This window comes from Rhinatrema bivittatum, chromosome 3 (assembly GCF_901001135.1).
Source record: "Rhinatrema bivittatum chromosome 3, aRhiBiv1.1, whole genome shotgun sequence".
In the NCBI taxonomy this organism is placed as follows: domain Eukaryota; kingdom Metazoa; phylum Chordata; class Amphibia; order Gymnophiona; family Rhinatrematidae; genus Rhinatrema; species Rhinatrema bivittatum.
The window spans coordinates 56,802,449-56,818,671 of record NC_042617.1 but is presented as its reverse complement, the minus strand read 5'-3'; the positions used below and the strand labels follow the sequence as shown (position 1 = coordinate 56,818,671).

Below are 16,223 nucleotides of genomic sequence, written 5' to 3'. Positions count from 1 at the left end.
CATGCCAGCAGCCGGTTAGCGCGTGGAAGTTACTTCAACTCGGAAGTTGAAGTAAGTTATAAAACAAAGAAACCCCTAATAGTTGGGAGGTTAGGGGTCAGGGAGGAGAGGGGAGAAAGTAGGAAGGTTAGGTAGGGGTATAGGGAAGTTTCCTCCAAATCCGCTCCTTAATTGGAATGGACTGGGAGGGAACTAGGGAAGCCCTACTTGTGTCGCCGCACGTTACTTTTTGAAATTCACCCCCCTGCACGCGTAAGTCCTGGCCCACCCGCACATTGCTAATATAACACTGCTTATCTTGGCATCCGCAATTATGCTGACTTAGGGTGTGTGTTTAAGTGTGGTGTGTATTGCTTTGTGTAGCAGATCCTGTCAAGAAGGGAGCCTGCAGGATACTGGTCTTGTGTCTGGGGTAGTGGATCTCACCAGAGGAGCTACTTGAGGGAGTCAGTTGGACTATTAGATGATCAAGGGGTAAAAGGAGCACTTAAGAATGACAAAGCCATAGCAGAGAGACTAAATGAATTCTTAGCTTTAGTATTCACCGAGGAAGATATAAGAGATATACCCATTCCAGAAATTATATTCAAAGGTGATGATTCAGAGGAACTGAATCAAATCTCAGTGAACTTGGAAGATGTACTAGGGCAAATTGATGTACTAAAGAGTAGCAAATCACCTGGACCAGATAGTATACATCCCAGAGTGCTAAAAGAACTGAGAAATGAAATTGCAGACATGCTAATGGAAATTTGTAAGCTGTCAATAACATCATCTATGGTACCTGAAGATGAGAGGATTTCCAATGTAATGCCAACTTTTAAAAAGGATCAAGGGGTGATCCAGGAAATTCAGACCACTGAGCCTGACATTTGTGCCAGGCAAAATAATAGAAACTATCATAAAAAACAAAATTGTTGAACATATAGTTAAGCATTAGAGATGTGAATCGTGTGATCGATCGTCTTAACGATCGATTTCGGCTGGGGGGGGAGGGAATCTTATCGTCGTGGTTTTGTTTTTTAAAATATCGTGTAAATCGTAAATCGGGGGAGGGCGGGAAAACTGGCACACTAAAACATCCCTAAAACCCACCCCGACCCTTTAAAATAAATCCCCCACCCTCCCGAACCCCCCCAAAATGCTTTAAATTACCTGGGGTCCAGAGGAAGGGTCCCGGTGTGATCTTTTACTCTCGGGCCTCCGGTGCGTTGTAGAAATGGCGCCGGCGCTACCTTTGCCCTGTCATATGACAGCAGGGCAAAGGTAGCACCAGCGCCATTTTGTTTTTTTGTCCCCCGACGTCAGGAGCGTAGGAGATCGCTCCCGGACCCCCGCTGGACCCCCAGGGACTTTTGGCCAGCTTGGGGGGGCCTCCTGACCCCCACAAGACTTGCCAAAAGTCCAGCGGGGGTCCGGGAACGACCTCCTAAACTCGAATCGTTTTGCCGTACGGCAAAATGGCGCCCGCCATACTCAGTGGGACAGGGTGGTCTGCGACCAGCCCCACAGGTGGGCTGTGTAGGGCACCCTGAGAGACAGTGCCAATGTCTACCTTCCCAGCTTCTCGTCTCGTCTGTGATGTCTTCGCATCAGTCCTCGTCTGTGATGTTTCACATCAGTCCTAGTCCAAAGTCTTCTGTGTTCCAAGGACTCTGTCTGCCCTCGTCCTCTGTCTGGCCTGCCGCCCATTGCCTTACCAGTGGCAGGTCCGAAAGGGCTTGGAACGGTCGGAGGACTGTTCATCAATCAACATTGTGTTGTTGGTTGTCCGGGGCGTGCAGGTCCGGTTGAGGGTCAGACCTTGTTCCCTAGTCCTTGCTTCAGCCTTGTCCTGCTCTCGTTACCCATGCTCGCACCAGCTCACCTCCCGCGGTGTGGCTTGGGTCTCCTCCCTGGGTCATGCCGTGGCCCAAGGGCTCACTTCATCAGCTATAGATACGACCGTGCCCCTGTGCCTTAACAACCCATGGAGGGCGCACTCGTAACAACAAGAGACAAAGAAAAGTGTTGTTCACTTCTATTTTATTGTGCATACAAAATATCAAAAAATATCTTTGAACTTTGAAGACTGATGATTATTTAAAAAGCAATGGTTTGCAGAACGGTAGTGCTTAGAATGATGATCTTTCTATTCAATTTCTTTTAAGTTTAAAATTTTTTTCTGAAAAGTTTAAATGTGTCACAGCCTAAAGATTGGGAGTGACATGTAGCATTTCTGGGCCCTCAGTGTTGATTTGTTTACAGAGAAACACAATGCAATTCGGAATAAAATGGGTATAATACTTAAATTTGAAGGTTAAAATAAAGAGAACATTTGAATGTGGCTCTTTGGGAATTCACTGTCAAAGTGATTTACTAAGTGATAAATTTTGAATACCACTGAGTTATACATTTGGTTTATAATGCCATGTCCTGCCTAGCAGCTCTATGCCCTCTAGCTACTCCTGTAGGCAAATCATCACACTGATATTTGAGTGCATTTGAAGATACAGCAGTACATCCTGCATCCAACACAGGAATAATTGCTAATAGTGCCCTTCTAAGGAATAAAGCAGATGAGGTGTTTGCCATTTTGAACTAACTGAAATTTTATTGCTCCTCATAGATACATTTTTCTTTCAGATGCAAAGACTCAGCATTTTTTGACCCATAAAAAAAAAGATTCCTATCCACAGTGGTGCATTTCATCCTCATAAAGATCAATACACGTGCAAAATCTTGTCCAACAGCCTGTGCCTTTACATAGGGGCTATATTATACTTCTTCAGCAGTTTAAGATTATATGAGGTCAATTTTTTAATTTTTTACATGGGTAAATGTGTGCTCAATCACATACAAATGCCTTTTGAAAATTGCCCTATGTCAGTGTGGGTAAAAGTATATGCGTGATTTCACAGAGTGCATATTTTTCCCTTCATGGAAAAGGTCCAGGGTTGGGGGCAGGGTTCAGGCAGGCGTACTTTGCACTGGCTTCAACACAAGTGCAAAGTAGGTGGATAGAAGAATGCCCGAGGTTCCTGCTAGCCCCTGATTTTCAAAAGGAAACTCTGTGGGGTGTTTCCCTTTGAAATTGAGCTTTGTATCGATGACTTACAAGCTCTCTGCCATGTTTAAAAATTACCCCCAACTAACTGTTCCTTTTCTCCAAATTCTTCTGTGAAGACTATCCACTTCACAGTAGAAATCCCTGACATAGGGCTCTCCAATAAATATTATATGTTGTATTGATAATAAATGGAAAAACTATAGGGTTAATATTTTAAATTACTAGGTGAAAATATATGTCCAACATACAAACACATTAATTTGGTATATCTTCAAGTGATCTATGCAGCCATCCAGATTCCCAGATAATGTATTTTATCTCTTATAGTGTGTGATACCAAGGAAAATTAGATGTGGTATGATTGAAAGTAATTTGAGATGGAAGTGCCTAGGTTGGCTAAATGCCTTGGAGTAGTGTTATACTGTCCTGCTGGAGATGGTGGAAGTTAGGAATGTCACAGACGTATTATGCAATCTAGCTTCCAAGAAGAAAGAAAGGAAAAAGCACAATTGTTCTTTATAAAAGCAAAGGCACTGAAAGGCCAAAGGCATCAAAAAAGGCTATTAAGTCACTGGCTCCATGGTTGGGTGCCAGTGTTGTGCGCTGTCGTGCATTAAATTTGGGTGTGATTCCTGAGCCCAACTTCTGCTCCTCAGGCTGTGAAGGGTATGGGGATGATGCCGAAGCAGCATTCACAGCCATCAGAAGGATCAAGTCTCAGCCGTCACACAATAGGGAGGCCCACTAGCGAGACTAAGGTAGATGTACTGGATCCTGTATGGATCTACAGTATGCTGTCCATGACTAAGCATATTTGCCGCAATGCCTGGTCTAAACAGGATGGGGATTTTAAAATAGTGGAGGACTGTTATTAGCACTATTATGGGTTTTTTCTTCTTCTTCTTTTATTTTAACCATTGGACAATTTTCAAATGTTACCTGGGTAAAATGGAAGGCTGAAAACTGTCCTCCCTACCGTTTCACAGTGCACCATGTTGAAAAGGGGCAGGGCGTTGGGAGCTCATTGCTAGCCAGCAAAATAGGGGGATTTCATTTTGGAATCCCTGTGCATAGATGAAGCAATAGACCTTGTCCCTGCTGCAAAGTAGCTGCAAAGTCTGTGTCCAGCTCCTTCGTTTTCAATAGGAAGCTTTATGGGGAGTTTTCCTTTCAAAATATACTTGCAGACCCTGCCCAGGGTTTCCACATTGACCCCTTTTTTGTATTACTTTGGCAAGAAATCTACAAATTGTCACTGTCTGTAAAATTTAGGAGATCACTCCCCGACCCCCGCTGGACCCCCAGGGACTTTTGGCCAGCTTGGAGGGGGGGCCTCCTGACCCCCCACAAGACTTGCCAAAAGTCCAGCGACGCCCGTATGACATAGTGAGGGCACAGCCGGCGCCATTTTGAATATTGGCAATACGGCCCGCGTGCAGGAGGTCGCTCCCGGACCCCTGCTGGACTTTTGGCAAGTCTTGTGGGGGTCAGGAGGCCCCCCCCCAAGCTGGCCAAAAGTCCCTGGGGGTCCAGCGAGGGTCCGGGAGCGATCTCCTAAACACGTGACGTCGGGAGCCAGGAACCAAAATGGCGCCGGCGCTACCTTTGCCCTGTCACATGATAAGGGCAAAGGGCCACCGGCGCCATTTCTCAACGCAGCTGTAGCCAGAGAGTGGGAGATCACGCCGGGACCCCCCCACTGGACCCCAGGTAATTTAAAACATTTTGGGGGGGTTCGGAAGGGTGGGGGATTTCTTTTAAAGGGTTGGGGTGGGTTTTAGGGTTGTTTTGGTGTGCCGGTTTTCCCGCCCTCCCCCGATTTACGATTTTTAACAATTTAAAAAAAAACAACAAAACACGACGATCAGATTTCCCTCCCCCCCCCCCCAGCCAAAATCGATCGTTAAGTCGATCAATCACACGATTCACACCCCTAATACCTATAGTTGGGATAATTTTTCCCTATGTGCATCACTTTGCACTTTTCCACATTAAATTTCATCTGCCATTCAGATGCCCAGCCTCCTAGTCTCACAAGGTCCTTCTGCAGTTCCTTGCAATCTGCTGCTGTTTTAACAATTTAGAGGTCCATATTCAGAGTCATTTATTTAGCCAAGTCAGACAAATGGCACACTCAGTAGCTTGCACTTATCCAGCTGTCTTTTTATCTGGATAAAATATTAGCCGGCTAAGGGTGTGGAGGGGGCATTCTGCGATGGAGTTAGCTGGATAAATACCGATATCTGTCTAAGGGGTATATTTACTAAGCTGTGTTAAGCATTACTACATGGTAAAGAGCATTTACACAGCAATAACATATGGTATTTTGAATACCATGCATTATTTTGCCCCAAATATCTCCAAAATCATAATTAGCTGCTTTGCACATACATGCATAGAAGCAGCTAGTTACTAGACAATTTTATGGGTGGCTTGCCTGAAAAATCACAAGCTGCATTATTTTCAAGAAAGTTAGCTATAACTTGCCCCAGGAGCATCAGGATCCTAACACAGGGCTGTAACTTAAAGGGCCAGTGTGACCCAAACGAAACCCCCTTTCAGCATGTATAAACTCTTCTGGAGGTTTTTGTGAGACCCCATTCCAACCCCCTGCCACCTTTAGATGCAGCCCCAAGGAGCTAAAAATTGGGGGGGGGAAAGCATTAAATAAAAGCTGTTTGACAATGGCCTCTCCCCCACCCTGTCCCTTTTAGAATTTGACCCCACCCTGGCCTTCAAAGCCTCACAACCAGCCCCCACCACCCCTTCCAGGCCTGGTGGCTAGTGGGGCCTGAAGTGCCCCCTAGGCTCCGGGTTGTGCATCTTCTAAAAAACCTGGCACTAGCTGGCAGCTTACCCATTTATGGCTTGTTAGGTCGTGGAGAACAGGCGATTTTGGCTAGAAAGAGTAGTGGAGAAGGTGTATGCGAATGGATGGATGGTGAAAAGGAGAGCATTGGGGATTGAAGAGCGGATGCGCTCATGCTCAAAGGACACTCCTTCCCTGGAATTAAAAAGTTCAAGGGAGTGAGAAAGTTGGGATTTCTCAGAATTTCAGACTATAGTTTAGGGTCCCTTCATAAAAAAAGAAAATTTGAAAACTACTGCATTAGTACATTTGGGGTCTATTTAATTATCTCTTGATTCTGCCTTTTCCATGAAACCACACGCTGAGAAGTTAGAATTGTATGTTTTAGAACTTAGAATTTATTTTATTTATTATTTATTTATTTTTAACTTTTAAATACCGATGTTCCTGTATAGGATACATATCGCACCGGTTTACATGAAAACTGAACTGTCGCCTTGTTGCGAGTACAAGGAACATGGAACATGTAATACCAGATAAAATAATAGTAAAGTCTAACAAAAATATCAGGTTAAACATGAAGTCACTTCAACAACATCTATGGTGAACGCAATAAAGATGTACATTGAACCTAAGCAAAGATTAGTAAGGCAAAGGTTTATTATACACTGCCAAAAAACCCCATCAATATCTCAGAAGTATGTTACTGTCATTCTAGATTTGTTCTTGTATTGTTTGGATTATAGTGTGAAATTTCATCTGAAGTAAAGATAACTGAGCAAAAAAAAAAAAAAAAAGGGGCTTAATCTCTGTAGTCTGATATAAAAAGAAACATTGTATTTGCTTAGAAATGTGTATACTTCAAATTGTGCTTATTTTGTGATTTGATATATTTTTGATCGCATGTACAAAATAATTGCGAATACATGTTTCAATGCAACATAATTGCAAACAGGTGGCAATATCGTGCACTATTAGATTTTGGTCTCCATATAATGCAGAATTCTATTGTAAGTAAACTTGCATTTTTTTTTCCCCCAACCTGAGTGCTAAGATTTGATAAATCGATTTGCAGACTTCTTGAAACGCGAATAACATGGACAGATATGAAATGTCAGTCTGCTTATCATATTGATATCATTCGCTTACTTTCTTTTGGTTGGCTAGCAATATTTAACAGTGGCACTATTACACACTATTAACACTTCAGTAACTATTACATATTTATTTTTTTTTCCTTCAGATATATTTATATTCCCATGGGAGGATCTCAGTGTGGATGGCACGGGATGTTACTTTCCACAGCAATGACGTTTGCTTTTGTGAGCTATTGGCATGGTGGGCATGGCTACCTTTGGTACTGGGCAGCATTCAACTGGATTGGAGTAACTGCAGAATATGGCATGAAGAGAGTACTTTCTATTTCAGCTGTTCAAGATGTAATTGTAAGTAAAAACTTATTTGACACAGCACTGTAAAAGGCCAGCAAACTAGTTTTGTGACCAGTGTATTTATTTATTTAAAAGTGGTTTATATACCGCTTTTACAACAAGTGTTGATCAAAACGGTTTACATTTGTCAACAGTCATAATTAGAATAACATTAAAACGCATATCATAAAACAATAGAAAAAATAGACAAAGATGACGTAATCACAGTCGTTAGCTAGTTGAAAATAAGAGAGGAAAAGAGGAGAAAAAGAACTTGTGAACACAAGGGCAGATGTAATGGAGCTGCTTACCAAGTGATAGATCCTAAAGCCTTTGAAAATAAATGTTTTCAGGGTTTTTGTTTTTTTTTAATTACAGTGCACAGTGGGCTGGATTTTAAATGCCCTGCGCGCGTAAATCCGGTCAGATTTGCGCGTGCAGGGCTCTCGCGCGCTGGCGCGCCTATTTTGCATAGGCCACTGGCGCGCACACAGCCCCGGGACGCGCGTAAGTCCTGGGGCTTTGTAAAAGGGGCGGGGAGGGGGTGTGTCTGGGGGCGGGGTCGGGGCGGTTCGGGGCGGGACCGGGGTGTGGCACCGGCCCGGGAGCGTGGTCGAGGTCTCTGGACCAGCCCCCAGGTCGGGTGATGGCACGCCAGCAGCCCGCTGGCGCGCACAGATTTACACCTGCTTTCAGCAGGTGTAAATCTGGCAACAAAGGTAGGGGGGGTTGGGTAGGGGAAGGGAGGGGAAGGTGGGGGGAGGGCGAAGGAAAGTTCCCTCCGAGGCCGCTCCGATTTCGGAGCGGCCTCGGCGGGAACAGGCAACGCGCACCAGGCTCGGCGCGCACAGGTTGCACAAATGTGCACCCCCTTGTGCGCGCCGACCCCGGATTTTATAAGATACGCGCGGCTACACGCGTATCTTATAAAATCCAGCGTACTTTTGTTCGCGCCTTGTGCGTGAACAAAAGTGCGCCCTCGCGCAAATTTATAAAATCTACCCCAGTGAGTTTATTTTGAATCACTAAGACAAATTTTTGCTGACTTACAGAGTGCAATTTGGGGCAGACATAACAGAATGCATTGTGTTGTACAGTGAGACTTATTTAGGATGGTAACAGGCTGAGGGGTTTGTCTCTCAAATACTGGTGTCCTTGATAGAGATATGTCCATACTTGGAAAAGATATGGAAAGAATCAGCAATAAGAGTTGTTATTTTATAAAGAAGTGTCTTCCATGTCATGATTAACCAAGATCAGCTGCACTTCTGCTGAAGGAAGTGATCAGATGTTTGAATGGTTACGCTAGTTGCTACTTTTTAATAAAATGGCTCACATTCCTGTTTTTTAAAAATGTCTGGTTGAAAGATAATTTGTTGACTCAAACGAGTAAAAATCTGGATGCCTACACATCCCATGAAACATGCCCCCTTTTTCAACGTTTCACAATAACATTAAGCCTAATAGCTTCATAGTAAATTTTAATGCTCATAAAAGATGCCAAATAGAAAGCAGTGAAAGCCAAAGTCGCTCCAGCAGTTTTCCGACGTTGGCTTGCCAGAGGTGCCTCAACTCTGCTCTGGAGTGACATTAGGAGTGTCGTTTACTGATGATGTCAGTGTAGCAATGAACCTTTGTCTACTTTTTTATTCCTTGTGTCATATAGTGACTGAATGTATAACAAAAATTATTTTTAAACATGTATAAAAATAGTACTGTACGGTACAGGGACAGTATTAGTAGCCATGTCTGACAATTTATTTTGGTTCTCTGATAAGGGATTTCTCTTCCCCAGTTATCCTGCTGCATTTTAGCAACTGACACCATTCATCAGGATATTTTAATGGTGCGGTTGAGGAATATAGGATTGGAGAGGTTTAGTCCTGTCATGGTATTGCTTTTTTTCAGAAGACTGAGTTCAGATAGTAACCCTACATGAATTTAAGATTATTAGCATGAGCTGATGTGGAGTACCATAGGGATCCATTCTGTCTCCTCTCCTATTTAATATTTATTTAAAACCTCTAGATGATCTAATTAAGATTTGTGGTCTGCATTTCTATATTTATGAAGACAATGTCCAGCTTCTTCTTTTGTCTAGGATGGGAGACAATGGATGATTTAAATTAAGGGTTTGAGGAAATCGGAAAAAGATTCCTCAGGCATGAGCTGCCTTGAAACCCCACTACAACCGAGGTGCTTGACGTGGGCAGGGTTCCGCCCCTGGGAATGGACTTTTCAGTATCACTAGAAAGGGTGGCACTTCCCATCATGGATCAGGCGCAGAGTCCACGGGTGATGTTATGGTTCTCAAAGCTCAGTTGAGAGCCTGTTTCTTTTTTCTATCTTCGTTTGGTCCTGCCAATTATACCCATATCTTAATCAAGCAGATTTAGCAACCCTGATTCATGCTGTTATCATTTCCCATTTCAATTAGTGTAACAGCATCTTTATGGGTCTGCTACTTGAATCAATTCGCAAACTTCAATTAAAACACAGCTGCCAGAGTCCTCACTGGCTGTAGATTTAGAACCTATATAAGGGTTTACATTGGTTAATGTTACAGTACTGGATTAAATTAATAGTTTTAATTTTGGCTTTTATGGCATTGCATGATTAAAAGTCTATTTATCGTCAGGATTTTCTTTTGTCACATGTACCTACCTAGTCATTTAGATCCGCATAGGAAGCTTTCCTTTTGATTATCTCAGTTAGAGGGGCTGAATTATTGAGAATCCATCAGCGAATTTTCCCCTGCTGCATTCCAACCTTTGTGGAATTCCTTCCTTAAATTAACCGGGCTTATCTCAGCCCTCCTTCTTTTTAAATGCGTGGAAAAATGTTGTGTTTTTTTATGAGGCCTTTGGGGATGTCCTATAATTTTATTTACCTGCAACTTTTACTGCTTATTTATTTTGTGAAGTTTAGTTGAAACATTTTAGTTGAGAGATGAGGGAGTGCATAAATCTTTCATGGATTTTAACTTTGATAATTAAAACATTAGAAGAGAATATTCTGGAAAATTCAAAGGGAGGGTGGAGAGTGGCCAAGATGGCGGCCGATTGAGAGGCGTATGAAGGCAGCTCAGAGTTTTTTCCTTTGTTAAAATAATTTTGCTTATATTTTAAGCGAAAAATGCCTCATACAAAACGCAAGGCAAGACTCCGTGAGAGCCTGCCGATTCCTGGAATTGGAGATGCAACTCAGGCTACAATACCTGCTTTTTTCGCCTCAACACCCTTGCCGAAAGAGCCGGGAGCGATTGCCGCGAAGGACAGGGAAGTGGAGCGAGCTACTCAGTCCCAGGCAGATGAAATCTCGCTTAGTCCCGGAGCACCCGAGATGCCATCCCCCCCCCCCCCCCAGCGAATGGAGCGCCGCAAGACAACGCAGGCAACCCCACAGGGGAACTCCGTAGGGCTTGGAGCCCAGAGAGAGGAGGTCCCGGAGGAAATATCACAGCTAGGCATATTGTTGCCTAGCCTGACGCTGGATGAAGAAAGGGACACTGTTGCTAGAGCCGCAAGAGGTGGTGAGTTTAGGCAATTAACCTCCTTTCTTGTAAGGCCTGAGGTGGTAACAATGGATGCCATTTGGGACGCCGTAACTGCTGTTGAAAATGCTGTTATAAACCTCTCTAAAATGTGTGTGGAATCAAATAAATGTAGTAATGAAAATGAAAAGAGAACTGAGATACAAGAAAAGAAAATTCAAGAGATGGAAGGAAAAGTTGAAATTATAGAAAGTTTTCATCATCATACAGTACAAAGAGAGACTGTGACTGATAAAAAAATAGAAAATATTGAGAACTTGATTAGAAGTACCAATATAAGAATTCTTAACTTTCCAATAATTACTCATACACCACCGATGGTGTTGTTTAAAAAATATTTAAATGTTATATTGAAAATTCCTATGGAGGCAACTCCTTTAATCATAAAAATATATTATTTGCCTTCTAAAAAAGAAGAACATCAGACGCAAGATCAGCAAGCTCAACTTAATATTACACAATTACTGGAACTGACACATGAGGAAACAGTTCGTGAGAGGGGAGTACGCTTTGTATCGTTTGCCTTTTTGTCTGAGAAGAATAATGTACTGAGGTTATTCTTTCGTAACAGATCAGCAGAATACTACGGTCAGAAAGTATGGTTTTTCCCCGATATCACGAAGTCAACGCAGGAGAGGAGGAAAAAATTCACACAAATGAGGGAAGAAGTGATGGCTATTTGTTCAAAGTTTGTTCTTCGTTATCCGTGTAAATGCGTAGTCAAGTATTTGGGCTCCGTATATGTTTTTTTTTAACCTTCACAACTTTGTTTCTTTATCGATTCTCACCAGTTAACTGCGACATAGATAGCACAGTTGGTGCGTAATAGATTTGTATTAGGCTTGGAATCGGCTACCTTTATTTCCTTTTTCTTGTTAACCTTGAAGTTTTTCGCTCTATAGAATTTCATCCATCCCCCAGTATATTGCTTAATAATTGGATGGTTACTGTTTAAAAATATTTCTTGGAATTGATTTTCTTTGAAGGATTGAATAACTCTCAGGCCGATATAGTACAGTGCACTCCGACGGAGCGCACTGTTAGCCTGCTATTGGACGCGCGTTTTCCCTTACCCCTTATTCAGTAAGGGGAGGAAAACGCGCATCCAACCCGCGGCACCTAATAGCGCCCTCAACATGCAAATGCATATTGATGGCCCTATTAGGTATGCGTGCGGGATACAGAAAGTAAAATGTGCAGCCAAGCCGTACATTTTACTTTCAGAAATTAGCGCCGACCCAAAGGTCGGTGCTAATTTCTTCCGGCACCGGGAAAGTGCACAGAAAAGCAGTAAAAACTGCTTTTCTGTGCACCATCCGACTTAATATCATGGCAATATTAAGTCGGAGGTCCCGAAGAGTAAAAAAAAAAAAAAAAAAAATTTAAATTCGGCCCGCAGCTGTCGGGCCGAAAACCGGATGCTCAATTTTGCCGGTGTCCGGTTTCCGAGCCCATAGCTGTCAGCGGGCTCGAGAACCGACGCCGGCAAAATTGAGCGTCGGCTGTCAAACCCGCTGACAGCCGCCACCGCGCCGCCTAATTTGCATACTGCCGCTCTCTTGCATTCTTCCGCTCTCCCGCGGACTTTACTGTATCGGCCCGTCTGTAACCTTTATTTTCAATCACAATGGTATATTTGTGTAAAATGTTAAAAATGAAATAAAAATAAAATTATAAAAAAAGAGAATATTCTGTTATATGTGATGTTTTGATGACTAAAGTAATAAAATATTTTATTTTGGTGTTATATTTTATAGGGTATTTAAGTTGAGAATTTGTGTTCTAATACTGCTTTTGATTGTTTTTGTGCTAGGATGTGCTAGGATGTGACATTTGTATGTTTTAATAGTTTTACATTTTAGTTTGTTGTATTTATTTGTATTTTAACTGCTGCACCATGCCTTGGGCACTGTGACAGGAAGATAAGAAAAAATTTGTAATAGTTATAAGGGCAAAAATCAAAGGCTGTTTTGCCTGTGGAAATGGATTGTTTGATAATTCTCCACCCTCTATGTCAGCGGTATTCAATTCTAGTTTTCAAGGGCCACAAACAAGTTGGGTTTTCAGAATGTCCCTAATGAATATGCATGAAACAGATTTGTATGCATATTGCTTCCATTGTATGCAAATATATCTCATGCATATTCATTAGGGATATCCTGAAAACATGACACTTTGTGGTTCTCAAGGGACTGCATGTGAATACCAATGTTCTGTGAGGATAAAAATATGTATGTACATTAATAGCAAATGCATTTTTACTAGCATATTTTATAGGCATTGCCGAGGTGAGGGAGAGGCAATAATGTGCATAGTTTTAGACACACGTTATTTTACCTAAAAAAAACTCTCACAAAAAGCATGACAAATTTGTGCAGGTACTTTTCCGGGGGATCAATAACCAAGGAAGAACTGCTGGCACAGTTTTGCTTTGATGATTGGTATAAACTATGCAACCAGTTGTGATTATTTTCCATATATCATCTTTATAATTGTATGTAGAGGAGATAACAGTAGATTATAGATCTACCACACATGTACAAGACATACTCCTGGGAGAATTCTCTGCAACTGCTCAATGCAGAATGTGTGCAGATTTCCCCCCAGTGCAAAATTTATTTTTCCGTGTAGAATTTGCAGGAGTCAACTGAAGAGCTGCTGGTATAGCTGTTTGAATTCCACAACACTTCAATCCTGCAAGTGGAGGAGAAACTGGCACCATCAACTACTTGCACCGCAGGGTTAAGAACATAAGAACATAAGATATGCCATACTGGGTCAGATCAACGGTCCATCAAACCCAGTATCCTGTTTCCAACAGTGGCCAGTCCAAGTCACAAGTACCTAGAAAGTACCCAAACATTAGATAAATCACAAGCTAATATTGCTTATTAATTACCATAATAGTTTATGGATTTTTCCTCTAGGAACCTATCCAAACATTTTTTAAACCCAGATACACTTCCTGCTGTAACCACATCCTCTGGCAATGAATTCCAGAGCTTAACTATGCACTGAGTGAAAATGAATTTTCTTTGCTTTGTTTTAAATGAGCTACTTGCTAACTTCATGGTGTGCCCCCTAGTCCTTCTATTATCTGAGAGAGTAAATAACCGATTTATAGTAACTTGTTCAAGTCCTTTCATGACTTTGTAGACTTCTATCATATCCCCCCTCAGTCTTCTCTTCTCCAAACTGACAGCTCTAATTTCGTTAACCTTTCCTTATAGGGCAGTTGTTCCACGCCCCTTATCATTTTGGTTGCCCCTCTCCGCACTTTCTCCAGTGCAGCTATATCCTTTTTGAGATGCGGTGACCAGAATTGCACACAGTATTCAAGATGCGGTCTTACCATGGAGCAATACAGAGGCATTATGACAACCTCTGTTTTATTTGCCATTCCCTTCCTAATAATTCCTAACACTCTGTTTGCTTTTTAATCGCCACAGCACACTGAGCCAATGATTTCAATGTATTATCCCTTATGACGCCTAGATCTCTTTCCTGAGTGGTAATGCCTAAGATAGAACTTAACATTGTGTAACTACAGCAAGGATTATTTTTCCCTATATGCATCACTTTGCACTTGGCCATGTTAAATTTCATCTGCAATTTTGAAGCCCAGTCTTCCAGTCTTGCAAGGTCTTCCTGCAATTCATCACAATCCGCTTGAGATTTAACTACTCTGCATAATTTTGTGTCATCCGCAAATTTGATCACCTCACTCGTCGTACTCCTTTCCAGATCATTTATAAATATATTAAAAATCACTGGTCCAAGTACAGATCCCTGAGGCACTCCACTGTTTACATTTCTCCACTGTGAAAACTGACCATTTAATTCTACTCTGTTTCCAGTCTTTTAACCAGCTTGCAATCCACAAAAGGATATCGCCTCCTATCCCATGACTTTTTAGTTTTCTTAGAAGCCTCTCATGTAGGACTTTGTCGAACACCTTCTGAAAGTCCAAATACACCACATCTACCGTTTCACCTTTGTCCACATGTTTATTCACCCCTTCAAACAAAATGTAGAAGATTTGTGAAGAAAGTCTTCCCTTGGGTAAATCCATGTCTATCTAGATGTTTTGTGATTTTATTCTTTAGAACAGTTTCTAACAATCTTTCCCGGCACTGAAGTTAGGCTCATTGGTCTACAGTTTCCAGGATTTTTAAATATAGGGGTTACATTGGCGATCTTTCAGTTTTGAGGTACATTGGATGATTTTAATGATAGGTTACAAATTAATTGAAATAGGTATGAAATTCCATTTTTTAGTTATTTCAGAACCCTGGGGTGTATACCATCTAGTCCAGGTGATTTACTATTCTTCAGATGGCAATTAGGCCTACCACATCTTCCAGGTTCACTGTGATTTGGTTCAGTTGATCTGAATCATCATCCATGAAAACTATCTCTCCAACATCCTCTTCAGTAAACACCGAAGCAAAGAAATTGTTTAATCTTTCCAAGATCGCCTTGTCTTCTCTAAGTTCCCCTTTAACCCCTTGATCATCCTGCAGTCCAACTGACTCCCTCACAGACTTTCTGCTTCAGATATTTTTTTTAAAGTTTTTATTGTAAGTTTTTGCCTCTATGGCCAACTTCTTTTCAAATTCTCTCTTAGCCTGTTATATCAATGTCTTACATTTAACTTGCCAATGCTTATGCTTTATCCTATTTTCTTCTGATTGATTCTTCTTCCAGTTTTTGAATGAAGATCTTTTGGCTACAATAGCCTCTTTTACCTCACCTTTTAACCATGCCGGTAATCGTTTTGCCTTTCTTCCACCTTTCTTAATGCGTGGAATACATCTTGACTTTGCTTCTAGATGGTATTTTTTAACAATGTCCACTCTTGTTACACACTTTTTACCTTTGTAGCTGCACCATTCCGTTTTTTTTCTATTTTCCTCATTTTATCAAAGTTTCCATTTTGAAAAGTTAGTGTTAGAGCTGTAGATTTACATATTGTTCCCCTTCTAGTCATTAGTTAAAATTTGATCATGTTATGATCACTGTTACCAAGTGGCCCCACCCCTGTTACTTCTCTCACCAAATCATGCATTCCACTAAGAATTAGATCTAAAATAGTTCCCTCTCCTCAGTTCCTAACCAATTGCTCCATGAAGCAGTTGTTTATTCCATCCAGGAACTTTATGCCTCTAGCATGTCCTGATGTTACATTTACCCAGTCAATATTGGGATAATTGAAATCTAGACCAAAAGTACAATCCAGAGCAAACTGCACTGTGAAGCAAATCGCATAGTACAGAAAAGTGCAGATTCGTTGTCAATCCTGACAAAGTACTTACAATAGTTTTCAAAGGTCAAAGAAGTTTTTATTCATTCAATCAGGCAACTCCACTGGTTTATACCGCA

General features: G+C 41.7%; 1 protein-coding gene across 5 annotated transcripts in view; it reads left to right on the top strand.

Annotated features, from left to right (window-relative positions):
- The window catches only part of HHAT (hedgehog acyltransferase), a 598,180-nt gene that overhangs the window by 321,206 nt on the left and 260,751 nt on the right, over positions 1–16,223 (top strand). For all 5 annotated transcript variants that reach the window (XR_003855353.1, XM_029593286.1, XM_029593285.1 and 2 more), the window contains one exon: positions 7,102–7,303. Coding sequence is in view for 4 of the 5 variants with exons in the window: in XM_029593286.1 (XP_029449146.1) it covers positions 7,102–7,303 (202 nt within the window). In the remaining variant the exon portion in view is untranslated. The remainder of the gene's footprint in view (positions 1–7,101; positions 7,304–16,223) is intronic.